We start from the raw sequence: 26,439 nt of genomic DNA, 5'->3' as shown, positions 1-26,439 counted from the left end.
TACCTAGTATTAGCACTCCGCAGCCAATGTGGAATATGTTCACTTATAGTGTTAATTTTGCAGAAAAAAAATACTTCTTGGGATAAGTACCGCAGGCCCCATGATTGATAGGTAATACCTGAAATAAGCGGAGGGATTCATAAGATTACCTCTATGGTTATGAAAGTTGGCTGAGTGAATAAATGTGTATGGTGAAGTAACAAAAAATTGCAACTCTCACCCTCAAGCCACCTGAAAACAGTATATCTCCAAGTTAAAGTGACTCGGCCTGATAAAACATCTGGAGGAGGCGGCACCCAGATTTGAACCAGGGACCTTCTTGTGGACTTGCATGTATCTCCGTTGGTCTGCGTCTCTCGGGACACGAACAGAAAACTTAGTTTAGTCAATGTTCATGGGCTCTGCGAAGTTCTGCGGGTTTATCGCCCAAAGCATTCAATCTGTGGTCTGGCCTCCAGGCTGTGCTGGTTCCGCTGGATAGCAGCAGGGTCCGCTCTGCGTGTCTCTACCCCAGCTGATTGACAACTTCCTCAGCGCCCATGTAGGCAAGAAAAGACAGGATCTGGGTAAGATTGTAATAAAGACTGCGAGTAATTGTTCCCTAAGGGCGAGGGGAGTCACTCTCATTGACATCCTACTTGCCCAAACCCCTGGGGAGGGCCTTGTGTAACAGGCTCACCTCTGTGGTCTCACTGGGGGGTGGCTCACCCTTGGAGAGAAGGGGATGAATTCTCTAGATCCGTCACATCATCTGAAATAAACTGTTGCCTTTTACTTGGATGTCCATTGTGATTTGATATTAGAAGTAAATAGCTAGTACAGTTGTAGGCTATTTTCAGATTAGAGCAAGAGAAATGCTTGGTTTGTGCAAAAAAGCTTCGCTTTCTAGTGATTTTTTGCTGTATCAAATTATTTGAGTATGGTTTGGGAAGTGGAGATTAAATCATTTTAACCTGCTTAGTTGATTTTGTGCCAATAACTTTTAAACCCCCTTATTTGATCCGAGAAGTGTTATGATCCAAGGTCACATGGATGCTAAATCCACCCATTCTTTGTCATGATATTGTAAAATCTACGATTGATTTTTAGCATTGTCGGGAGTTATGATATGGCATTTATAATGCGCCTATACACAAGTGTTTCAAGGCGCGACGAGGGAAGGGAGGGGAACAGACAGTCCCCAAGTGCAGGTGTTGCCAGGTGAGCAGTGCAGGTGTGTGACGCTGGCGGGGGAAGATCCTGGGCCCGAGATCAGAGGGTGTCAAGGTAGCCAGTGCAGTTCCGCTAACAGCCAGGAGGTCAACAGAGAAGAGGAGGAGAAAAAGCAGAAGCAAAGAGAAAGGTTTTGAGGTGCTTCCGGAACCGGAGATGGTTCTCCTCAAGTTTAAGGGAGGCAGGGAGGCTGTTCCAGAGGGAGGCGCCAGCCGAAGAAAGAGCTCTACCACCAACTCGTTGCTTGGAGAAGCGACTGACTCTGAGGGAGTTGGAGGCGGATGAGCGAAGAGTTCGAGAAGGAAGATATTTAGGAAGAGAGAGTTAGTTGAAGGTAATGAGGCCCCAGGCCCTAGAAGGCCTTGTGAACAATGCAGAGGGTTTTGAACTTAATCCTTGCAGCCACTGGGAGCCAGTGCAGTGATTTCAGTCCTGGAGAGATACGATCACTGGGCTTGAGGCCAAGGACAAGTCTCGCACTCCTGTTCTGGATAAGTTGCAGAGGGCGGAGAGTAGAAGCAGACAGATTAAGATTAAGGATGTTACAATAGTCCAGCCTAGAGAGAACCAGGGCTCTGGAGATAGTGAGCTTCTGGGGGAAGGAGAGGAAAGGGAGAATACCTCTGAGGAGGTGCAGCTGGTAGTGTGACGACTTAGAGATTTCAGAGAAGTGAGGAGAGAAGGAGAGTGTGAAGTCGAAGATGACCCTGAGGATTTTAGCCTTGCAGGTGGGAGCAGGAAGAGGGCCAAGAGAGGCCGGCGAGAGAGCTACAGTGAAGGAGGGAGGCGGGTGTGCCGATGAGAATCTCAGTCTTGCTGGCATTACGGCAGAGGTCATTGGCGGCACACCACTCCTGGATAGCAGACAGACAGTCAGAGATGAGGGAAGGAGAGGAGGAGGCCGAGGGTAGCCTGAAAATGAGATGGGTGTCATCCGCATAGCACTGAAAGTTGGGGCAGAGAGCGGCGATGCAGTGGGCAAGGAGTGCCAGGTATTGGCTGAACAGCCAGGGAGAGAGGTTAGATCCCTGGGGGACACCCCAGGTAGAGAAAAAGATAGCAGAGAGGAAGGACCCAAGTTGGACCTGGGAGGGTCGGTCAGAGAGAAAAGAAGTCAGCCACGCCAGAGCCTGACCAGTGATACCCAGGTTATCACGGAGACGGTTGAGCAGGATGGCATGGTTGACAGTGTCAAACGCAGAAGAGAGATCAAGCAAGATGAGGACGCAAGGGGTGTTAAAGTCAAGGTTGGAGAGCAGGTCTTCACAGATGTTCAGGAGAGCAGTTTCTGTGCTTCTGGCAGCTCTGAAGCCAGACTGATGGTCATGAAGGCAACCAACAGATTCAGTGTGGAGATTAAGCTGGGAGATGGCTGGTTTCTCCGGGAGATTGCCCAGGAAGGGAGTGATGAAGATTGGGCGATAGTTAGCCAGGCAGGAGGGGGTCAGCAGAGGGTTTCTTAAGAAGAGGGGGCACAAAGGAGTGCATCAGGGGGATGGGAAGACTCCGGTGGCGAAGGAGTGATTGCGGAAATCAGTCAGGGCAGGAGCCAGGAAGTCAATGTGGTCCTTGATAGTTTTGGAGGAACAGGGGTGAACCTGTTTCGACAAGACTTTCATAGATCGGACTGGTCTAGAAACCTCGTCAGCGGAGAACAGGGGAAAGGCAGAGAAGGAGGGAGGAGAGGTGGCTGAAGAAGGGCCATAGGAAGAGCCGGGATTAGGGTGAGGGAGGGGATAGGAGGAGAGTGAGGACAGGATGTCCTGAGTTTTAGAGATGAAGTGAGAAGCCAGTGCCGTGCAAAGGGCCTGGGAAGGGACAGGAGAGGTAGAGACTGCGGCATGATTGGCCAGTTGTTTGCAGATTTTAAAGAGTTCAGCCGAGTTGTTAGATGCCGCAGAGACGCAGGCTTGGATATGAGCTCTCTTCTTGGTTAGGACAGTGAGCCGATATTGCCTTTGGAGCAGGCGACAGGCCATTTTGTCAGAGGATGTAAATGAAGCAAGCCATTTCCTCTTGGCCACCCTGCACTTGCATTTTAGGGCGACGAGGTCCGAGTCGTACCAGGAGTTGCACTTGGCTGGGCTTCAGGCAGATACTCATGACAGGGGCAAGGATATCAAGAGTTCTGATCTTTGCTGAAATCGTTCTACTATTGCCATCATTTTCTCTTGACTTTTGTTTTTAGAAACTGTACAGTATGATTTTGTTATGAATGGTAACTTTTTATGTAATCTATTCACACATTTTGTCATCTTAAAGTATCCATTTTATTCTGAATAAGTTGAATAGTTTGAACATTTTTGCATGGTGCTCTGGTGTGCGGACATACATAGCTATAATATTGCACACGTGGTTGTAGTAAGAATTCACATATTATAAAGGGATAAAAGCTCTTGTTTACTGAGGAAAAAACAAAAAAGTGGCACAGCCCTAGGTGCATTGTACGTGAGGAAAGTCTGGCCCTAAACTGTTGATGCATAATTTTGGGCAGTTAATGCACTATGCAGACATGGCCTTTGCATATATTGACACCTTTTCACATCTACTGACACCTTTACAATGTTCCAATACTTGAGAGGCAACATTTGAAATGTACTGCTGCTTGGCCCAAGCCATATCACTAATGCATGACAGAGCATCACACATAGATGTTAGAAGGCATAGATGACTGACCTGGTTCAACCTACTCTGACAGAAGAGCTCCTGTAATGGAAATATTGTGGAGAGCAGTTCAGTGCCCTTGCAGGGATCAATTTGTTTATATGTGCATTAGGAAGGATCAGGGAATCCTCTAATTCCATAACACGCCCTCTGGCTTTAGATTTCAATTGTATTGAGTTTTAAAGCTGCCATTCTGTATCAACATGAATTATACATTTCCCCTCCTATTGTCTCAATGCATTTAGTTAATTTGACTTTTCAGGTTGGTTGTGCTTTTCTATCAACTAAGTGTCTGAATGTACCGATGGCTTTGCTTATTTACTCTATTCCTACTCCGGACCTAACCGTATTTATTCATCTCTCACTAGTGATGTAGATCCTTCTAACAAACCATGGACTGAGGCGGGTGGTCTCCACCAGGCCCAGTTTGCCAGCACCAGCCCAGCTGATAGTGGGACAGAAAACCTCTCTGACCCATCTGGGGACCAGATGGATGACATTGCCCTGTCATTGTGTGGAGGCTTGGGTGACAACCATGAGATCTCACATGGTAGGTGTGATATTCTAAAGATCTGACAGTAAGACAATCTTCCCGTTTAACATGTGGAGGTCACAAGTGTCTACTTTATGCTATACAACGGTTTCTTGAGAGGGGCAGAAAGATGACGTTGTTTTGTATGCGACGCTCGTGCAAGAATTAACTTGTATGTTGTGTGGGGCTGGTGAGTGATAGCAAGTATATGTTGCAGGGTGTATGGCTATGAAGGATGGAGGACAGGGATGTCTTGTTATAAACTTCGAAAGATGTAGGTGTGGGGCATTTTTATTTTGTATGCGTTTGATGAGGCAGCAGGGATCCTGTATGGCATAGGAGGGCTGTCCAGCAACATGGATACCTCTGTCTTGGCGGATCAATTGATCATTCGTGTCAGTCTGATATCATTCATGGGCTTTCCCTGAAGGCATTGCAGGGATATTAGTCATGTTCTGTGAAAGATACTGGAAGGAAAAGCAGAGGGATCTTCCATGTGGTGTAATTACTTCCTAGCCATATATAAAGTTTTTGAACCACAAAACTCCCAATCTCCTAAATTGAACCCGGTCGAAGTCTTGAATTTCTGGAGCAGTTGGAAGACCTTGGGTTTTGGCTGCTTTGTTTTGAAAATGTAAACAGTGAGCCAGGGGTGTTGCTAGTTCTGGAAAAGATCCGGGGCTAGGCTAATGTCCTGGGTGTTGGGACTCGGGGCTAGCTAGCCTTTTGGTTGTAGCTCCTGAGCTTCGATCCGGGGCTACAACCAAACAATCAGGGGCTATAGCCCGCTGAGCTCCCCCCCTAGCAACACCCCTGCAGTGAGCTCAATTTGTAAAGTGGGTAAGAAAAAAAGAAACTGGACAAGTTTGAAGCCTAATTGCGTGCAAGTGTTCTGTTTAGCAGTTCTATGATGGCAACCATGAACTCTTCATGGACAGGTTTTGAAAGTCTGTTGCCTACAAAATACAAAGTTTTAACAACTTTAAGCTCACCTTCAAAAGTCTAAAGCACTCAGAAAAACAGACCTTTTTTGTGGGACACTAGCCGCAGTGGGAGAGGGTGATCCTATCTCTAAATCGGTGGTTTCAAAATGGATTGTCGGATGCATCCAACTTTGTTCTTCTCTATCAAGAGAACGTTACCTTTCAAGCCCAGAGCACACCCTACTCTGGGCACAGGCTTTCATTGCAAATGTGCCCTTAGATGCCATTTGCAAAGCTGCCACTTGGAGTTCCGTTCATACCTTCACACAACATTACTGTTTAGATGCACATTCTAAAGGTGACACGCATGTGGGTCAAGTGGTGTTTTTGCTACTCTACCTTCAAATAACCCACCACCTTCTCCAAGTACTGCTTGCTAATCTATGCAAAGAATGTAATTCTAAGCAGATCCGCAAACCTCAGAAGGCATACGTTATTTACAGTAATTGCATTTCTCCAGCATGTGGTCTGGCAAGGATTCACATGCTCATGAATATTCCCTGTCGTCAGTCTGGGAATCCTCAGTAAAAGAAAAAACAGCTTCACTTTTGTTTATAAACGGTCTTTCTCCTATAATCCAATCACTGAGCTCAGGTTCATACTGCCCCCAGCAAATGACTGCCCTCTTCTTAAGCCCCTCCTCTGGCAGCTGAAAGTGAGCGTCCCCAAAAATGCAATGGTAACTCCCCAATGAGAGTCAGTAATGGACACACCCCAGGAGGGAATGAGACCAGGACCAAGTACGGGTGAAGTTAGAAAGTAAAGTTTATCCAAAAGCAAAATAGGGCAAGCAGAGAACTCTGCAAACTCTGAGAGCGCTCTGCCAAACATCAGTAAAACATTCACATTTATTACAAAATCACGTCATAGATGGCGTACGCTATAGGGGGGCATATAAATTGTGGGGATTGGATGGTGAAGACTAGCTACTATGTATTCTGTAGGCCCCTTCCCCGGGATTGGCGGAGGTCCACGTGGTGCCAGTGCGGGGTGCACGGGTCAGCTGGGCTGTTCGAGGTGGAGCACAGGGTCAGATGATGTCTTGAGCTGTTAAAATGTATCCTACGCCGCGTTCTTGCCCTCTTGGCCACACATACTTTTACAATCATCTATTCATATTGGCATAGAAGAATTATATCACTACACATGTTGACCTGGACAATAAAAGTGAGAATACATAAATCCAGGTGCCAGTCCTATTCAAAAGATTACATTGTCAATTTCATCACCCGTTCCGTTAGATCTCACCAATTATTTAGTGTTTATCGTAAGAAGAGTAGAATGCCGCACATGAGGTTGTGAGTCTAAGGTGAGCTGGGGTGGAGCATTGAAGATGGGCACACAGACGTTGCTTCAAAAAGGCATTGGGGTGAGGGGCTTGTTTCTCGTATTTCTTTAACCATAGTCCGGGGGTGCAAGGTGGGAGAGTGGATGCTTGCTGTAGGCTCAGCGGAAAGGTGAGGGGTTACATTGGTAGTATCAGTAAAATAAAAGCCTTCAGTCACCAGCCCAGCGAGAGAGGGAGGATGGCGGGGGCTGAGTGCTCAGCGCTGCAGGAGAGGGGAGAGACGGCCCTATGGCTTGATGAACTGGGTCTTGTTCACTTTGCAGGGTTACATGCAAATCATTGGGATGAGGTAGAACTAGGTCAGTGTGATTGTAGATACAACAAATAAAATGCGAGCTTTGATTATAAATGGGTTACACGTTTGAGTATCATGTTATGAAATAAGTCTATTTACAATAGCCTTGCGGTTTTACAGTTTGCATTATACACATTTAGGGACGTATGATAATTGGACATGTTTGTGACCATACATAATATTGAAAAACCATTGAGCATCTGGTTTGTGTACCTTTCATAATATCGAATAAGTGAATTAACATATAATTTATCAGTGTGGGTGTTTGGCAGAGGATAGGATTCACCCAGCAGTATACGGCCTAGATATATACCCGGTAGCTTTACACCTGTAAAATAGGTAAAGATCTTGTTTCGTTTAATATAATCAGCCCCTTAATACACAGCTGCAAGAAGGGATTCATGGCCTTTACAGATGGATTAACAGTGTGGGTGAAACAGAGTGGCACACAGGCGTGGGGGCTGTATCTGCTACTTCAAAAGGAGAGCGAGGTTGGGGGGTTATCCAATGCATATGTCATAAATGTGGGGTCTGCAAGGGGACAGGACATGATTGTGGAGATTAATTATTTTTCTCAAGCCCAAGCTTCCTCCCGGTCATTTGCAGGTCAGTGATGGACTGGACGGAAGGTGAAAGATAGTGTTTGTCTTGTAGCTTATTCGTGCCTAGTCTCCCGTGAGAACAGGCCTGCTGCAGTGGCACAGAGGGGAGGAGGATGAGGGAGGTGGATGGCCCGCTGTGCGCAATCTTGAGGGGAGAGCTGCAGCCCTGCAGGCTGCCTGTGCCCATGAGGCCAAGTTTGTCATGTACAAAATGGAGTCTGAGTGTGGCACAAAATGGAGTCTGGGTCAGCCTTCTGGCCGTGTTTTACATCCATATTGGTCGTCCCGCAGCCATCCCGCATCCCTGGCCACAGGTGCATAGGTGGCTGTTGGACAAATCATATTCTGCAAGTTGTTTAGAATGGGGGGGGGGGTCTCGATGACCTTTCCTACCATACACAGCCATTTTGAGATTTTTACTGCACGTCCCATTGTTGGCAGTCCTCGTATTGCGCTCTTAGAACTTTCAGTGTTTTTCGTGCTTTTTTGCTACAAAATTGTTGGATTGAGCCTGTGTGCTCCATCGTTTCTTCATACCACTAACAGGGACCCGTTTGTCGGCATCTTTCATCACTCCTCAAGGACAGAATCGTCGAGTGTTTCTCTTCGAAGTTTCCAGAAGGCCATCGGCCCACACGCACACCTGACCATGTCGGAGGAGAAGAAAGGATCCCTCTTCAAGCTCTGCACCAGCTGCGGTTTGAGGAATGTTTTCGTGGATGACCAGCATTCCCAGTGCCTTTGTTGTCTTCACCCGACACACAAGGAGGAAGATTGCGCAATCTGTAGTGGCTTTCCCAAGTGCACAGTGAAGGATCGGCATGCCAGACTGGTGGCGTGGCTTCAAGCCAGGGGCTCTAATCAGTGTGGTTCACAAGAGCATGCCTCATCTGGATTCAGCCAGTAAGAGCGGCTTTTGGGGGGCGCTCGACTTGTGGGGGCCCAAGATGAGGCTAAGCACCGCAGTTCCACTTCTGGCGAGGACGCTGCGCAAGCGCGTCTCGCAAAGGCCAGAGCGCAATCATAGTCGCCATTGGCCTCAGTCACCAGCCATCGCTCCAGCTCTTCGTGGAAGAGAAAGTCAGCTACCTCTGGGAAACTGCAGGAGAATCCGGAGAAGGCCAAGCAGGACAAGATGGCCGACCTGCCTGCAAATGCCCAGGTGACCCAAGCTACTTCGTCCTCCACTATTGAGTTAGTGGTGGCCTCCCTTGCAAAGGCAAAAAGGGGCTGACCCGGCCCAGGGTACCCCGGTGGCGGCTAGAGTGGCTCTTCCTCCCAGGCCTGAGTCTTCGACCAAGCCAGTAGAAAAGACTCCGGAGAAGAGGATGCCGGACCTTAGCCTGAGACCTCAGGAACTGAAAAGGGGAGCATGGGGTGGGGGGCGAGGGGGTGGAAGAGCTCCAGGGAGTATGCAGTAATAAAATTGCGGCAAAAATGCGATGGTTTGACCCGTTAAAGGTGTACCCCATTAAACCATTATTCCGACGAGGAGGACATAGTTTCTGTCAACACCATCCCGGAAGAGGTTGGGGATGACGAACGTCTAGGAGATGCCCACCGGCGACAAAGATGTCCGTGGGGATGAGGACAGGGGCCCTGGGCCCAGCAACCCTACTCCCTAGGCACACCCAAGAGATCTGTTGCAGAATATTCTCTAGACCCTCCACGTTCTGGTGTCAGATTCAGAGGATGCCGACGGCACCTCCATAGACACCTCCGGTGACGACCCCATTGACACCTGGGACAACCCCGCCTAAGAAAAGGAGGAGACCTCCTACACCTTTACTCTGGCCCCCCCTTCGTTCCCCCCAGGAATACGGGGATGGAAACGGCAACGACTGACACTGACGGCAGCGTCTCTCCACTGCTAAGAGCTTCTCCGCCGGACAAAGTGGGCTCCTTTCATTCCATGATTGCCCAGGCGTCAGAACCTTTCCAGCTCACCCCGGAGGAAAAGGAGGGGGTTTTCTTTATCAGCCCCGGGAGGCAAATAGGAAGACAATCCTGTCGGTACCACTCCTAGGCGACATCTGGGATGGGGGGCTGGCTCTTCTGAAGAACTCTTCAGCCCCAGCGTAGAGAGACCGATTAGAGAAAAGAAAACAGGTGCTGGCATCTGCGCCTAAATGTCTACTGCCCCAGCCATCGTCGGACTCTGCCTCTCCATCCACCCGGAAGAAGTAGTCGTCTTCAGCATCTGCACCCCCGGACAACGAGGGGAGGACATTGGATTCAATGGGTAGAAAGGTCATCTACTCGGCAGCAACGACGATCAAGGCGGTCAACGCCTTAGCGATCGCGGCCAGGTCCGACTGAGAGCTTTGGTTCAAGAGGGCTCCGATCCTGGATTTCCTCCCCGAGGACAAACTGGCCAAGGCAATGGAAATCATTCAGGAAGGCGCGGTGGCGTCCACGCCATCAACGTGGCCCTGGACATTGTGGACACAGTGTTCTGCCAGATGGGAAACGTGGTTTGCATTCATCGTGGCTGGCTCAGTGCCACCAACTTTAGACAAGAGGTCCAGAGGAGGGGTCCTGGTCATGCCGTTCGGAGACAACCTTTTCGAGAAGGCAGTCGTCGAATCTCTGCAGACCATCAAGACCGACACAAAGACGGGCCATGCCCTGGGCACGCTGCGACAGCACTGTCTGTCCTTTCGTTCCTCAGGAGGGAAGTCGAGCAGGTCTTCAAAGGGTTTCGGTGGAGGCTCTTCCTCCTGCGAACTCCCATTCAACGACCCGGGAAACAAGCAGGGGTTGTTCCAAGGCCTTTGGAGGTGGCCGCCATCGTCAAGGCTCCCAGGGCGGCGTGCCGGCCTCCAAGCTGGACTGAATCAGCCGAGACGTCGGGTCCCCACCCCTGCACCCCGGTAGGAGGTCAGCTGGCGAACTTCATCAGTGCGTGGGAGAACATCTGCACTGATCGATTGGGTGCTGGACGCTCTTGCCCATGGACAAACTTTGGAGTTTAAACTAAAGTGTCGGTGAATTCCACTGGTGGCCCGGCAGGAACAACACATCCTTCAGTTGCTGCTGGAGGTGCGGGCCATGTTAAAAAAAAAAAAAAAAATGGGGGGAGGCGATAGAGCGATAGAATCACATGCACCCACCCTTCCTCCCTGCAGTGGCAGCAAAAGAACGTTTTAAAATGATGCTTAAAAACGTCTTCTTGGCAAACCCCCGGTCAGAAAAATAACAATCTGAGGATGCCGACGTGTGAAGGAGAATGGGGACTGTAGACATAGGATAGGGATGGTGTGACAGGCTAGCCCTGTCGAAGCCCAGTTTTCACTTTGAAAACAAAACATCATGTAATACTCCACACCAACCACTAGATGACGGCCTGTGCAAAGCATGTGATTCTAGGCAGACTCAAGCCACAGAAAGACGCTTGCTGGTAAGTAATGTTTGTCATGGTTATATATAACTGAAAATACTTTGAGGCTGTTAAGTCAAATTCATCATCATTCCAACTTTATTTGGAAATGAATCCATTAAAGTTACAGAAACATAAAACCCAACATACACATGATAATATGAAATATATAACACACTAAAAGATAAACAACATATGTACAACTTTAGAAAGGGCAACCAAAAATACAAATATGTTGCCTAGATAATTGCACAAATTTGAAAGAGGATCCCCTCTTTTTCCATGCACTACCCGTAAATGTCGAAACTGCATAGACAACATCCATGGACTTAACTACGTTTTTATATAAATGTTCTGCCACAATCATTGATATCACACCCCTATTCAACATACAAGATCTTACGTTTCTCTGGAGAAAGTAAGTGCTGGAGAGTTTCCCTCACAGAGACAAAAATCGACGCTTGGGGCAAAAGATTGCCATTCCATTTTGCTAGGCACATTCTCATTATTGGAGAGAGCTTTAAGAGATCATCCTTCAAACGGAAGTACTCCTTCAACATGTAAGAATCTTTACATGGCAATTTCTTTTACCATGTGGATAGTCAGGCATTTATTAACATACTCATCCCACTAAAACAGCCTGTACGCATCCTGAACAATTGTTTTATGGGATGGATTCATGGTTTCTGGGCAGGACCATAGCTCGTCTAGGTCCACCCCTCAACAATAGATCCTTTATATCCCGGTTTCACCCAATTGTAACAACTTCCTTATGGGTTAATACGTCTTTTAGGGCCTCAAAGAATTTCATATGATTTTACCCCATCCAAATCTGTACCCAAAATAGGATCGGGTTGAGCACAATCCCATACGCAATACACAAAAGGCCAATTTCCATATGCAGAGTGGAATATTTGGAGAACAGTCCGGATGCCGTAGTAACCTTTTAAGAAAGTTATTCAGTCACAGCCAGAGTAACAGTGTTGGAGGGGCCCCACAGTTCAGCTCCCTACAGTGCGCCCACCGACACTTGAGCTGTAAATCTCAATGGCTGGAACCACTGAATTACACTTTGCTCTTCTAGCAAAAGCGAAGATGCTATTAATTTACTTCCCAAGTTTGCATCAGCCATTGCTATATAATTATTCCATTTCCCATCGTTTGAGACTTTGACCCCCAGGTAATCAAAACTCTTAACCTCTTTGATATGTGTCTCATTTATGTCCAGGGCCATATTAGACCAGTGTTCACAGCTTTTGCCACACTTCATACATTTCATTTTGCAGGCGTTCACCTCCAAAACCTTCAACTGTCAAAATGGAATGAAGTGGGCAACCTGTTTCCTTAACCCCATGGGCGTGCATGATATAAGAGCAATTGCGTCGATGAAGAACAGGATACCCACTCTTTCGCCGGCTAACAAAGGGGTGTCCGAAATATCTATTGGAAAGTCTTCCAGAAAACCTTCAAAAAACAAGTTAAAGAGCAAGGGTGCCAATGTACAATCTTGCTTGACTCCTTTCATAACATCAAATTTACTAGTTACCTCATCCGCTGGCCCCCATCTAACTCTGGCTATGAATTTTGTATAGAGTTCTAGATTTTCCCTTTATAGGTTCACTGGGACCCCTTAATCCTGTAACACTATCCATAATGCGGATCTGGGAATACTATCAAAGGCAGCCTTTAAATCAACAAACTAAAGACAAAGGCTGCCCCTGAAAAATGTAACATATTTATCATGGATTAGATTTAATCTGCGGATCTGCTCCAATGTACAAAGACTGTCTGTGGATGGCTCAATGCTTCCTGTTCGAGAAGCCATTTTTCCAGCCTTATTTGCATAATGTTCCCATAGGTTTTGCTACTGACACACAGTAGCGAAATTGGTCAATTACAGGGATCACCACAGGGTGCCTTTTAAAAAAAATCGGTACCATTTCTACAATACTCCCAAGGGATGGCTTGAGGCCTGTCCTAAAAAAAATGTGTATTGAATAATCTATGCAAAAGGACACCCATACCTCCGGCCTTATATAAAGATCTGTTAGCATATAATCTGGCCCAGTGCTTTTCCTGGGTCCTGGCACCCCACAAACCTCCCCAAGTCATCGAGGTTCAGCTCTGGTGGTGGGGCAAGTGGCCTCCCATAGTAATCACATAAAAGTAACTCTACTTGGTTATCAAAATTTCGCCTGTCCTTTTGATATAGCCCAGAGAAATAGTCAAACCACATCCTTTCCGTTATTGCTCCCTATGATGGGTTGTATTGGTCATTAGCACCCTGTGACACAACCCTCCAAAATTCCTTGGCATAATTACATGCCAGGTCGTTTTTTTTACAGAGTCCCAAAAGCCCATAAAATATGTTTCTTTTCCCTCAATAATACCTTGTAATATTTTCTCAGAATTTGTATTTCATTGCCAACCCCTGCTGATCTAGACTTAAATCGTTCAGAAGCCTTGATTTTGCATCCTGCAGTCCTAATCATACCACCCTTCTCTCTCCACAGCTGGATTTCTTTTACTTCCTTTGTAGGTTTTGTAAGCCATTTCCCCAAAATTATCAATCCTAGCGTTAACCCAGAAAATGGCATATTCCTTTACAGTATCAAATTTCGTTGCAATATGGTCGAAGGCGTATCCTTAAAGAGCTCTGCAGTTCGTACAGTGTATTTATTAGCAACATTCTTTTCAGGGGGTGTACATTCGGGTATTCCCCAAACTGCATGCTCTTCATCCATAAGTTCAGTTAACTCATCACAGGGCTCAAATTGGGAGATTCATGTCACCCAGGACTATAGCATTCATTTTGGTCCCAAACATTTGTCCGCCTTCTTTCGTCAGCCCCTCTAGTGTCTTCAGGTTATCCATAGCCTTATTCCTATAGGCCCTATCATAGACATTAAAGAACTCGTTTTTTTCTCTGGTTGTAAATCCAAAATTAAACCATGAATATCAGGGGAACATGTCTCTACCACAGTAACCATTGCATTCAAGTTCACATTGATCCAAACACACATAGCTCCACCTGGTCGTCCTACCCCACTATTAGACCTAACAGCCAGTAGAAAGTATACAGAAAATGCGTCCAGAGCACACTCCTCCATAACCCACGTCTCCTGGAAGCCTAGTATATCAAAATCTCTGATGAAATCTATCCAGTCGGGGTCCACCAGATGTTTTCAAAGTCCTGCAATGTTCCATGAACAAAACCTCAACCCATTTCATGGATAGCTGGTCTCATTAAGAGGTTTTGCTGTATTCAGGCCACTATATGGGCAGAGCGCTGTTCATCATGGCCTGGTCAGTGGCTGTTGCTCAGATTACTTTTTTGGCAACAGTTGTGTAAATTAATTAATGCCCACCCTGCTACTACAGGTTGGAAATGGTGGTTTGCATCTCGATACATTTTTAGATTGTTCGACTTGAATGCCCTTGCATGAATTGAAAACAATCCCGATCGCAAGCCATTCACAAGTGTCATTTTCATATAGTCCAGACCCCTTGTCTGGTCCTTGCAGAGGCGACCTACATCCACTATGTCCGATCTTACCTCTGGGAGACATTGTTTCCTGTTCCTTAACCAATGTATACAATTATTGGTCAGGCTATCCTTGTTTTAATAGCCCCCTTGGTCAAGTCGGCGTACATTTGTTAAATAAACTACTTGCTCTTTGAGGAATGCACTCCTTCATTTCTCTAGGACAGTTGATATACAGGGTCAACCTAGGTTTCAAGGAGACGGATCCTTGATCTATCGGGTACTATATACTTGTATCTCCTGGGAGTGGTCAACCTTATAAGAGTGTCCCTATTAGAGATGGAATGGGTTCTAGCATGTTCTTCAATCACCTTCATAAAAGCATCAATATTCGATGTTCCCAATAATTCTTTGCCTGCCCTAACAATGCTGTCTGTGATGTTAGTTATCTTGTGTGTTCTACGCTTAATTCATTAAAGCTCGTCTTAGATCTCCCAACTCTGCCATTAACTCACTTCACCGTGTTTTTAGGCCAGCTATCTCTACTTTCCCCCATTGGCAACGCCCACACCCTAGTTAGTTAATATCTCTTGGAGTGCACTCGTCACAACAGCAGTCCTCAGTGATTTGACCCCCAAACCCTACAAGGGCTGTTTTTTCCTCTGGTTGCCTTATCCCGATCAGGTATTCCCTGCAATGGCAAAGAAGATTTGCAATTGTTTTCATTAATAACTGCCACCGGAGATGACTTTTTCTCATCAGCCTGTTAAAACGATCATCTCTCTGGCCAATTTTTGGTGGGGACTGAAGGTGGGTGTATCTCGGTGGGGAAGGTGTAATTAAACCCACCTTGTTGGTGGTCTAAGCGTAAATTGGGCACTAATTCACAGTAAAAAAAATGTGCCTTTCCAACTCCCTCTTTTTTGATTTTGATTAGGGGGTGTAAGGAAGGCATGGCATCAACAATAAAACGGACACAAGTGACTACAGTTCAAGGGTGTTTATTGAACTTCCACAAGGGTATGATAAACGCCTTTCTAAACCTAAATCTACATATGGGACCAAGCTACGACCATCAAATAATAACACAGTCCTAGTGGTGTCTTGTCATAATAAAAGGGCCTATTATCAATCCTTACCTCTAAATACAAACAGTGTGGGGTATAATGTTAAAAAAGAAAGAAGTGTTCAAAATGATATGTCCAGGTCATTTGCCTCACTGCCGCACGTCATTTTTAGCACTGGACAATGTGGTTCACTCAAGCGTAGCAGAGTCTCTGGCTTCTTCAGCACGAGGATACAGTTCAATCATAACATCGGGACCTTCTGTATGCAAGTGTTTTACTCCTCAAAGTCTCTTCATGCAGCCTGATGCAACCAAACAAAAACGATTCCTTTCCTCTTTGGATTTCTGCAAGTATTCACTTTAGGTTATGTTATGTTAAATTAATTTCTAAAGCACACTTTCACCCGAAGGTATCTTGGCACTAAGGTAGGCAGAAGGGTGCAGCAGCACAGGACTAGAACAAACGAGTCTTAAGGTCATGGCGGAAGACCAGATGGTTTTCGCTGGCACGGAGATGGAAGGGAAGGCTGTTCCAGGTTATAGCGCCCATCCGGGACAGCCTAACTCGCGGAACAGCGATCAGTAGAGCCGACTGAGAGCACACAGGCCGGGGTGGCACATAACAGGAATTTTTTTCCTGTATGTATTCAGCGCCTTGATTGTAAAGAGCGCGATGTACCAGGCACAAAGATTTAAAAAGAATGAGCTTCTCAATCGGGAGCCAATGAAGTTGCCTGAGCAGCAGAGTCATATGAGCACAGGGTTGGGGGGGCGAATCACCGCCCGAGCAGCAGAGTTTTGGAGCAGTGGGAGTCGTTTTGAGGTACCTCGGCTGACCCAGGTAAAGCGAGTTACATTAATCTGTGGTGCTCAGAACCAGGGCAGCCACCACAGGAGCCCTATGTCTAGCTGGAATAAAGGGGAGCACCTTACGTAAAATCTGTAGTTTGAAGTGCCCAGATTTAAAAACAGATGCCACCTGGGGTGCCATGGAGAGAGAAGAAGAAAGCAGGACACCCAGATTTCTAACTGATGTCGCTGGTGTAGGGCACGTGCTTAGTGAAGTAGGCCAGAACTCAGAGGTCCAAAAAGAATGGGGGTTAGAGGTGCCCACCACCAGTACCTCAGTTTTAGAACCATTGAGCTTCAGCTCTGCGTATCATCGGCATACGAGTAATATCTGAACCCATGTGCCAGTATAAGAAGTAGAAGAGGGCAAATATACATGTTGAAAAGGATGGGGGAAAGTGCTGATCCCTGAGGGACGCCACAGAAAAACAGTCCTGGAGGGCAGCAGAAAGGAGGCAGAGACACTGACTGGGTCCGATCTGTCAATCTGTCAAAAACGCTTGGAACCAGTCAAAGACCTGACCTGAAATGCCTGCATCAGACAGCCACGCCAAAAGAGTGGAATGGTCTACCATGTCAAAAGCGGCGGATAAATCCAATAATATCACTACTCCCACCCCGCCCTGGTTGAGTAACCGGGCAAGGTCGTCCTTGACAGAATTAAGTACAGACTCTGTTCCCCTTCCAGGGTGAAAGCCAGACTGAAAGGGATCAAAGAAGTCGGATGATTCCAGGCAAGGGGAGGGAAGAGGGGGGGAGACCAAAGTCTCAAGCAGCTTCATATTAAACGGAAGCCGAGAAATGGGCCTAAAATGTGCCATTACCTTAGGATCAAGAGTGGGCTTCTCCAGCAGAGGAAGCACCAGCGCATGTTTATTAGGGGTGTCGCGGTATTGGTTTTATGGAGGTATGATAATCTTCTTGCCAAATGACGGTATATCATGGTTATCGCGGTATAGCAGGTGGAGTTAACTAATCTTAACTAATATTTTCTTAAAGGCATACATTGTTTTCATTTTGAAACTTGTCTCTGCACATTTTTAACTGATCCTGCAGGAATCTAAGGCGGCTGCAGATTTGGTATTTCATGTCGCTCACTTGTTGATCGCCTTGAATGAAAGAGTGACTAGTGGAAGTGTTAAAATGCACATTTTGAGCAATGAGCTTGCTGCTCAGTCACAGGTCATCGCTTTGAAAATCGGCCTCGACCTGCATCATTTCGGAACCACATGGCATGGGCATCATGACCCCTCGCTGCGATCCGTCATAAAAATGTGTTTTGATAACGCTTTATCCCATTAAAGGGAGAAAAGTCATTCATGTGAGGTTTGGAAGCCCATATCACACTGAAAGGTTGCATATTGATCAAATCACTATAGCTTGTTTACCATCTGCTTGGTGTATTATAAAGGTCTGATGTTGGAGTCACCACTGATCATGTAATCCTAACAGCACAGCGTTCAGTGGGTGCAGTTGATTTCTTTCTTGATTCTTGCAATACATGTTCATTTACCTTCTTAAAGATAGTGGCACAAACTTTTTGAAAATTACAAAGTTAAAATACATATCGGCACAAATATGGGCATATTCACCACAGCCCCATAATTACCATTTTCCCCAGGTCTGAGCGCATTAGGACCTTTGTCATGTGAGTTGAGACGGAGGAATGCATTCATGGGTGGTGTCACAAATCGAGGGTAGACCTGAGAAATATCTCACCCCGATTGCTCTAGATACTTCAGATTGAATGTAAAATCTGGCCTGCCTGCCTGAGTCCAGTGCCATATGCAGAAGGCAGGTGAAGGATCAAGCGAAGCAACAACTGTAGTACCAATGTGTAAATCTACACGGAGGACAGTGGGGGGGGTGGAGTTTATATACTAGCACAAATCACTAATAGGCCCAGTGTTCATACAGTCTACAGAGTTTTTTGTGGATATGCATCAGAAGGGCATCCAGTTCATTCCCCCCCTCTGAATTCTGGGATGTGCAGTTCCCCATCTTTCAAATTGGTGGGAAAACTACAAATCGGCTGATCTTTAACCCGACTCTACTGATCACAGCGAAGGAGCGGTCACAGCATCAAAGCTGAATTTACTAATGTGGCCTCACTTTCCCTATGCTCTTGTCTGCCAAACACCACATCCCACAGTGCAAGATCCAGAATGCGCAGCACTTGCTTACTGCAGCTTTTCCAAATCAGATTGAAAAGCTCACTTAATAGCTGCAGGCCCTAAAACGGTATACCAGTATAAACAACGTGACGGTTATTATAGTTCAATTAAGCTGTTCACGGTATCTGTAATGGTATACCATTATACCCCTAATGTTTAGGTTGGCTGGCTAGGGATTATACCAGTTTGAAATTAGTTATTTATGGCAGCCAAAATTTAAGGGAGTAGCTCAGTGGCCGTACCGTTAATCAGTGTAAGAGGAATGGCATCTGATGGAGAGGAAGATTTGAGGGCATGAATGGCTTTAAATATCTATGATTTCAGAAAACACAGGAAAGGACGACCATGATGCTGTAGGGGCAGCAAGCTGAGGAAGGCTCCGACAGACAGTGGTAGCGGAAGCAGCTTTAGCAATATCTGCACGTATACATTCAATTTTAGAGGAGAAAAAAGCTGCAAGGGAGTCACACAAAACTTGTGAAGGAGTGATACCAGAGTCCGTTTTCGTAGGAGCCGAAAGGGAGTTGACCATTTCAAATAAGGCCTTAGGTTTATTTATGGATGCTTCAATCTAGGCTCTTTTTTGCCAGGACAATAGTCTGATGATAGTTGGTCAACAGGTTCGAAAGGTGAGCTTAGCAGTGGGGGAGTAGCATAATCTCCAGTTCCTTTCAGCTTTTCTACAGGCCAGCTTTTTTTAATTTGGGTTCGTCAGAGAACCAGGCCTCTGACCTATGCTTGATGCCTTTGGAGTTTAAGCAGGGCCATAAGATCGGCCACTTCCAAAAAGGCATTCTCAATAGTAGTAAGAGTAAGGGAATTAACAGAGGAAAGGTGTTCATGTAGGGCTGTAATAATTTCAGGTTGAGATGTTTTCTGCCAATCATGTCTAAGGGCGGTAGGTTTAGGGACTGAGGAGTGATAAGGAAGAGCAAATTGAATAAGAAAATGATCTGAACAAAGAAGGGGGTATATCGAAGAGATTAAGACAGAAGAAGCAGGGGCACATATAAAGTCAGGGGTGTTGCCTAATTGGTGGGTAGGTTTACTAATCAATTGCGGGAGCCCCAAATCATCCATAGATGCCAAAAAGGATGAAACCTGATTTGGATTGAAGGTGTTAAGAGACAGATTAAAGTCTCCAGCAACCCAGAGACTACGATATTCTGTCATAAGTTCCGATATAAATTCAGGGAATGCAGTGCAAAAATGTGCATCAGCACCCGGAGGTCGGTATACTACCAGAATGGTCTGGGTAGATTGAGAGGAGATGATCATATGAGCAAAGAGGCATTCCATCCTCAAGGAATGGATAGGTGAAGTACATCGAGCATTATAAGTGTCTTTGTACATAATAGCGACCCATCCACCAGGATGGGCGGCGGTATGGTCAGCATGAATCAGACTGTAGCCCGGGGGGGAGAGCCTGGACCACAGAAGGGCCCGAGGATTCCAGAAGCCAAGTTTCTGTAAGTATGAAACGGTCGAATTGGTATGTAGACACCAAATCATGACAGTGCACAGTGTGAGCCACCAAAGAGTGTGTGTTCAACATGCCACACTTGAGACTGAACAAAGTGGTAGTGGTAGTAGTTTGGATCTGAGGGTGGGGTAAGAATCCTACTGGCCATAATGTATCAGGGGGTGCCAGAGAAATAAGCAGGATGCAGGTCGTATCCCGTGCTCTTTGTGGTACACCTGTTTCAGGAGTATTCACATCTAGTTTAGCGTGCCCATCCCGTGCATGGACGGGTACAGACGGGCTTGCCTTACGCATGCCTTTGGCGCGCTGATGGCGCGCCAGCTGCGCGGACGAGAGCACTGGCACATAAATGCCTAGTGGGTGTCACGTGGGAGCCGGGAAAGCTCGGCCTCACAGACAAAAAGAGGACTGCGGGGAAATGCACATGCAGGCACTGAAAATCACGTATCCGTTAGTAGAAACACAGTCAGAGGGTAAGCGTAGCACACGTTTCCTTAACAACACTAGAATACCCTATTAAAACAATTTTCAAATAATTTAGTCAATAGTAGCGGCTGTAAGGCTTTATAAAGGGCCCCTAAGGGACACCTCACCTAGGTGATTCACTATTCACCGGATCCCCCTCAGTCGGGCTCAGATCTCTTTAGCACAATGTTTGCAGGATATTCTTTTAGGTGACTCGCTGTTCACCCCGGATGCCCCTAGGCTGGGCTCAGATCCTCCTTTTAAACACAGTCTCCCTCAGCCGGGCTCGGATCAATTTAAAATCAAGAATCGAAGACCTTCGAATGTGCACATGGTTTAGCTTGACCTGTTGCAGGACCACTTTGATTTTACAATTCCTTCTCTATACCTTTGTCCACATTGGGTTTGGATAGCTGACAGACTTTCGAATGAGCGCGCACGTGGTGCCGGACCACTCTGTTTACGGTATCTGTCTTCGCTTCAAACTTCAGTCAATCATTTAGTGCATTAATTATGTTTGCCTCACTTGCCACATACGCTTCATGCACTGTCCTCTTCAAATTCCTTCATACAATGTTGCTGCTTGCAACCTTGGGTTCTAGGCATCCGGTGTTGGTATCAGTCCCCCCAACTCACTGGCTGTGCTGCCTTCATTTGTTTTATGAGCCAAGGACAGTACCACAGCGGCAACCGCTTCTCCCCGCCTTGACTATCGACGTGGGAGAACCCCGGCTATCTGTGGTGCTCAGAACCAGGGCAGCCACCACAGGAGCCCTATGTCTAGCTGGACACACAAAGCAGGAGTCTTCAGTTTTGATTCCAGGTCTTACTTTTTCTATTCTTGAAGGCTCATAAAAGTTACGGTCTTTCGGTGAAATGGTCAAGGGCCCTTCCTTTGTATTGCTTTTCAGTCTTGCCGTGTTTTGCCTCGTATTAAACTGCCATCATGGAACTGCTGCCTTCTCGTGTGCTTTGCCTCGCTCAGTGTGTGCTCTCGTGCTCCACCTTTTATCCGTGTGGAGAAGTGTGATGGAAGTAAGGTGTGTGTAATGATCAGTAATTGCCTGACCATCGTGTTGGGACATGTCAGCTATACGGCTCTGGTGTTAGTCCGTTTTCCCTCACAGTGAGTGGTCCATGAGAGTGTTTGTGACTTGAAAAGAGGGTTCAATCCCCAAGTATCCTACCCTGCAGGATGGGCTAAAGGGGTTATACGGAAGCGGATACCACATCTTGCCATCGGGTGTCCCACTCCACTCCCCGAAAACCCCCTATCCAGGTGATCCTTCTGCACTGGTCCACCCCCAGGAACTGGATCCAAAAGCGATGGCTGTGTCCTGGCCAACTGGATGACAGATCCCCAGGGACTAGCGGGTGAGACACCTTCAGGTTTCTCACAGGGGCAACTTACTTTGAAACAGCTTTCCATTTGCTGCTCACTTTCTCCTGTCACGCCCTCCTCCGTCACCTTTAATATTTCCAATTGAACCACATACATGCTCGCCTTGGTCAATATCATCAAGTAGGACTCCTATTTCTTCAATCAATAGATTTACCTCCTTAATGGGACCTGACAGTTTGGTACTTTTCTTAGGGTTCGAGCCTCGTTGGTAGGTTGTTTTCCGTTTGGACATTGTTTTTGGCAAATAATTCAATTCCTCAGAGTTTTACACATTAAAAAAAATGAAACTAAAAACAATAGACTTAAAACCATAATAAAACATTGGAACAACCATGGGTTAGAACAATCCCAATCACAACCAGTCACAATCGTATAAAAAATAAATGTGCCCAGTCAATATATCTGTGTGGGTTTCAGTTTGCCTTTTCCAAAATGGTACAATACAAAACACATTTGCCTCCAATCTCTGGCAAATGTTTGAGGCTGCTTATGCCGTAAAGCCACACAAGATTGAATAAAGCCGCAGTCTGTGGCGTATGCTGTGGGTGCGATGGTACTGGAGGAACACCCAACTGACTTGTTAATGGTGCGCAAAGTCCTTGCCTCTTCCTCAGCCCCCCGACAAGGCCCACCACAAACAACAAGCCTTTCACTGTTTGAAAGCTAATCCTCTAATCCACGGTAATCCAGAGGCAGCCAAAAAGATAATAGAATTAGCAAGGATAAAACCTTGCTGGCAAAATAATTAGCAGCCTTAAAAAGGGCAGTGCTTTTTCCCCCAACAGCCTCTACCTAGTGCTGTGCCATCTTTCGCCCATCATCAGGCAACGCCCTACCTATGTATAACACGTGTGGAAGTTTTAGCCTGTCCCGTTTTTACCTCCGCTTAGGAAGTACTCCAAAATACTAGGAAAGCTGAGCTACACACCTCCTCCGATAACTCCAGTTACCGGACCTCATTATAAATCAGCCGTTTCAGTATTAAAGTGCCGATATTAATGTATACCGGCACTTTACCGGACCCGCCGACTACAGGTTTTCCTGCGGGGCACCTGTGATACCTCCAGTTAAATGCTGGAGGTAAGGCGGGCACCTTCCTGGCAAGAAATGCTCTTATTACCCGCACTGGTATTGCCGTTAATGACGGCACTCCCCCTGCTATGGGACTCCATGAATGGGGATTTACACCATCACTCTTAATCTGCCGTTAATGCAGATTTACCACCAGGATACCGGCAGGGTTGTAATGGGGCCCACTCTTTCTTTGAGCCAAAAGCATGGGAGGCCTCCCTGGTATTGAAAATTGCAGCAGCAAGATTAAGTACCGGCCAACACAGATGGACTTGGAAATATACTTTATTCAACTGAAAGTAAGTTACATATCAAAAGGGGATGTGAACAAAGCCGCACTCCCAGGTCCTTCTCCTTCCCTCTCCAACCACTGCTTTCGCTCTCTCCCTTGTCCCATGGAATCCCCATTTCCGCATTCCACAGTTCTGTGCGACACTACACATCCTCCTTCCTTCGCATGAAAGTTTGGTACTTAGCAAAATCCATCAGGTGCTTCGGTCTTCAATGACTCCTCCCAAATCTTGATGTGGTTGCCAACGTAGTCTTCAAAGTACCTGATTCTTCTGGAAAGGAAAGATCACGTCCGTCTCTATGCATCTCCTCATCTCTTCTCACACCACTGTTACCAGTCATAACAGTGGCTCTTTCATTGTTCCACACCCTTCCATCCTTTGTTCTTACGGCATGCTTAAACACTTCAGTCACCTCAATTGGTTTGGACCATTTACATCCATCATCCCTCAGGACCACTGGCAACTTGATCCTAACCCAACATCCAACATGAGGAATCTTTGCTGCCTTGAACCTCCTGTTGTCCTGCAGTGACTTATTGCTCAATTGTCTCCCTTTCACCTCATCCAGCTTCACACTCATGCCAGTCACCTCACTCATCCATCCTGGAAATAGTTTGGTATTCGCCTTCCTCCCCCTGCTAAGTTCAAAAGGCGATACCCCTGTTGTACTGGGTGGGGTGAACTTATGTGCTACAACCGTCCTCTCCACCGCCTCTTTCCAATTTGACCATGCCCACCTTATCGACTCCTTTATTGCTCTATTGTACCTTTCCACAATGCCATTGGTCTGGGGGTGATATATGGCACTGGTTGTTTGTGTGATGTACCTTCCCTTAAGGTACTCCTCCATTTCCTTGGATTTAAATGGTGACCCATTATTCGTCAACACCTCCTCCGGATAACCCTCACGACCACACATCTCTTCCAGGAAATGAATCACTCTTTTAGTCGAAACATTCTGCAACATCCTCACCTCTGCCCATCTCGTCAAAACATCAATAACAATACGAAAGGTTTGACAGCCCTCACTCCACACAGGACCCAGTGCATCAATAGTTATTTTTTTCCAGGTTCTCTCCGGTAGGTCTGTCTGGACCATCGGATACTTCTCACCCATACACCATTTATCACAGTTAGTACAAAGTATACAGCTTCTGATGTTTCTCTCAATCTGGACATCAAATCCCAGCCACGAGTAGGTATTCCTTATCCTGTGTTTGGTTTTTACAATTCCTTGATGGCCTTCATGTCCTAGATGTATCACGTAGATGTATTACCTTCTCCCTGATCCCCTGCAGGGGTATCGGTGCATCTCCTCATCAGGTAGCCATCTTGAAAACATAGTTCATTTCTCACATTCCAAAATCCTTCTATTCCTGCCTCTCGCATTCTCTTTATGAAAAGACCACCTTACACCAGTTTTTTGATTACTAGCATCATTTCAGCATCTTTGATCATCTCATCATACCACTCTTGTTTAGATCTTGAGGACTCGCATATCTCTCAGATCTCCTGCTCCTCCTCATCTCCCTCAGATTCTTCATAGTTTGTCATCTTTATGTAGTTTTACTTGGTGGTTTGCAGCAGTAAGGGCCAGCATAGAGAATACCTTTGCAGAACCCATCGTAGAAATCCATTCCTGAATGTTGGGTACAGGGCGCCTTTCAGAGATCACGCATTTATTAAGTTCTCTTTAGTCGATACACTCCCTTACCTTTCCTCAACTCTTTCTCACCACTACTAGTGGGGAGACCCACGCTGATGCATCGATTCGTTCTATTATTCCTTGTTCTTCCAGTTTACTGATTTCCAGTTTCACTTCATCCCTCATAAATATCGGAACACTTTGCAACTTTTGTGCTACAGGTTTGCACCCTTGTTTTCAGTACAATGCGGTATGTGAATCCTTTCACACACCCCATCTCATCTCTGAAGATTTACATTCTGACTTTTCCTTTGTTGTCTTCCGGTGACTCAATCAAGAAAAAACTGATTCTGCTGCATTCGGATCCAGTGGCACCTTAAGTAATCTCTGGTATGTCCAACTAAGTAACGGCGATGATCCTTTCTTTGAGGCATATACACGTCCTTCAGCCCATCTGTCTTTGAAACCTAGTGTAGCCTTGAACCACCCAACAATATCAATGTTTGCACCACCATAAGCTCTTGGCTTGATGTCAACTTCATGTAAATACTCTGGTCCAGTTTTCTTCGACACTACTTCTGGAATGAGTGTGTATTTGGCTCCTGAGTCCACCATCATTGTAACTGGCTTGCCATTTACTATTATGGTGGTCTTTGGACTGTCAAACTCTTCATCCTCACTGCCGACTACTGATACAAATTCTTCTCATTCATCGCTATCTTCATACCTGATACAATTCATGCTATTTCCTTTATTTCTGCAGCATCTAGCTAGATGTGCTTTCATTACAATTTCTGCAAATTATACTTAAGGCGGGCTATCTGGGCTGTTAGCCCAATGGGATGGACTGTCGCATCTGTAGCATGTTCTCGTAATAGCGCGTCCCCTTCCTCATTGGCCTCGTCGCAATTCAGTACTCTGACCTAGACTCCTCATTAGTTCTCTTGAATCTGTTCTCCCAGCCGCATTTGGTAGACCTGGGTTCCCTCGCATTACTTCTTCTCATGTTAGGGTTACTTACACTGGCAATTAGTTCTTCATTCATGGGCTGCGTAGTATTGATTGACGTGTACTTGATTGTGACCTCCTTTACTTTGTTTTCTAGGGTTTTTACACATTTCTCAGTGTGTTCCACTTTCTGGGCCATCCGTAGAACCATTTCTAAAGAAGGGTCATCCTCGGTCCCCAGTCTCTCACAAATTTTGATACTATTACATTCTAACATAAATTGATCTATCAATCTTTCTTCTAGTTGTTGATTAAATTTGCATGTCCTGGCCAATTTCTTAAGGGCTGAAATGTATTGTTTGACACTTTCTCCCTCTTGTATTCTCTTTCCAAACTTGTAACGTTCTAAGATAGTGCATCAGCTTCTTCTCATGGTGCTTATTCATTTTTACTATCGATTTCTCATATTCGGTCCTATCCCCACACTCAAGAGCCATGAAGTCATGTAGATCTTCGAATTTCTCCTGGCCAGCTGGGCCTAAAC

The 26,439-nt window shown here is 46.2% G+C and overlaps 1 protein-coding gene across 3 annotated transcripts in view; it reads left to right on the top strand.

The window, feature by feature from the left end:
* LPIN3 (lipin 3) overlaps window positions 1–26,439 on the top strand; it is a 679,959-nt gene that overhangs the window by 371,889 nt on the left and 281,631 nt on the right. For all 3 annotated transcript variants that reach the window (XM_069652299.1, XM_069652298.1, XM_069652300.1), the window contains exon 9: window positions 4,245–4,426. In XM_069652299.1, the coding sequence (XP_069508400.1) occupies window positions 4,245–4,426 (182 nt within the window). The remainder of the gene's footprint in view (window positions 1–4,244; window positions 4,427–26,439) is intronic.

Source organism: Ambystoma mexicanum, chromosome 3p (genome assembly GCF_040938575.1).
Source record: "Ambystoma mexicanum isolate Mex_15411 chromosome 3p, UKY_AmexF1_1, whole genome shotgun sequence".
Classification (NCBI taxonomy): domain Eukaryota; kingdom Metazoa; phylum Chordata; class Amphibia; order Caudata; family Ambystomatidae; genus Ambystoma; species Ambystoma mexicanum.
This window is presented reverse-complemented; position numbering and strand designations above follow the sequence as displayed.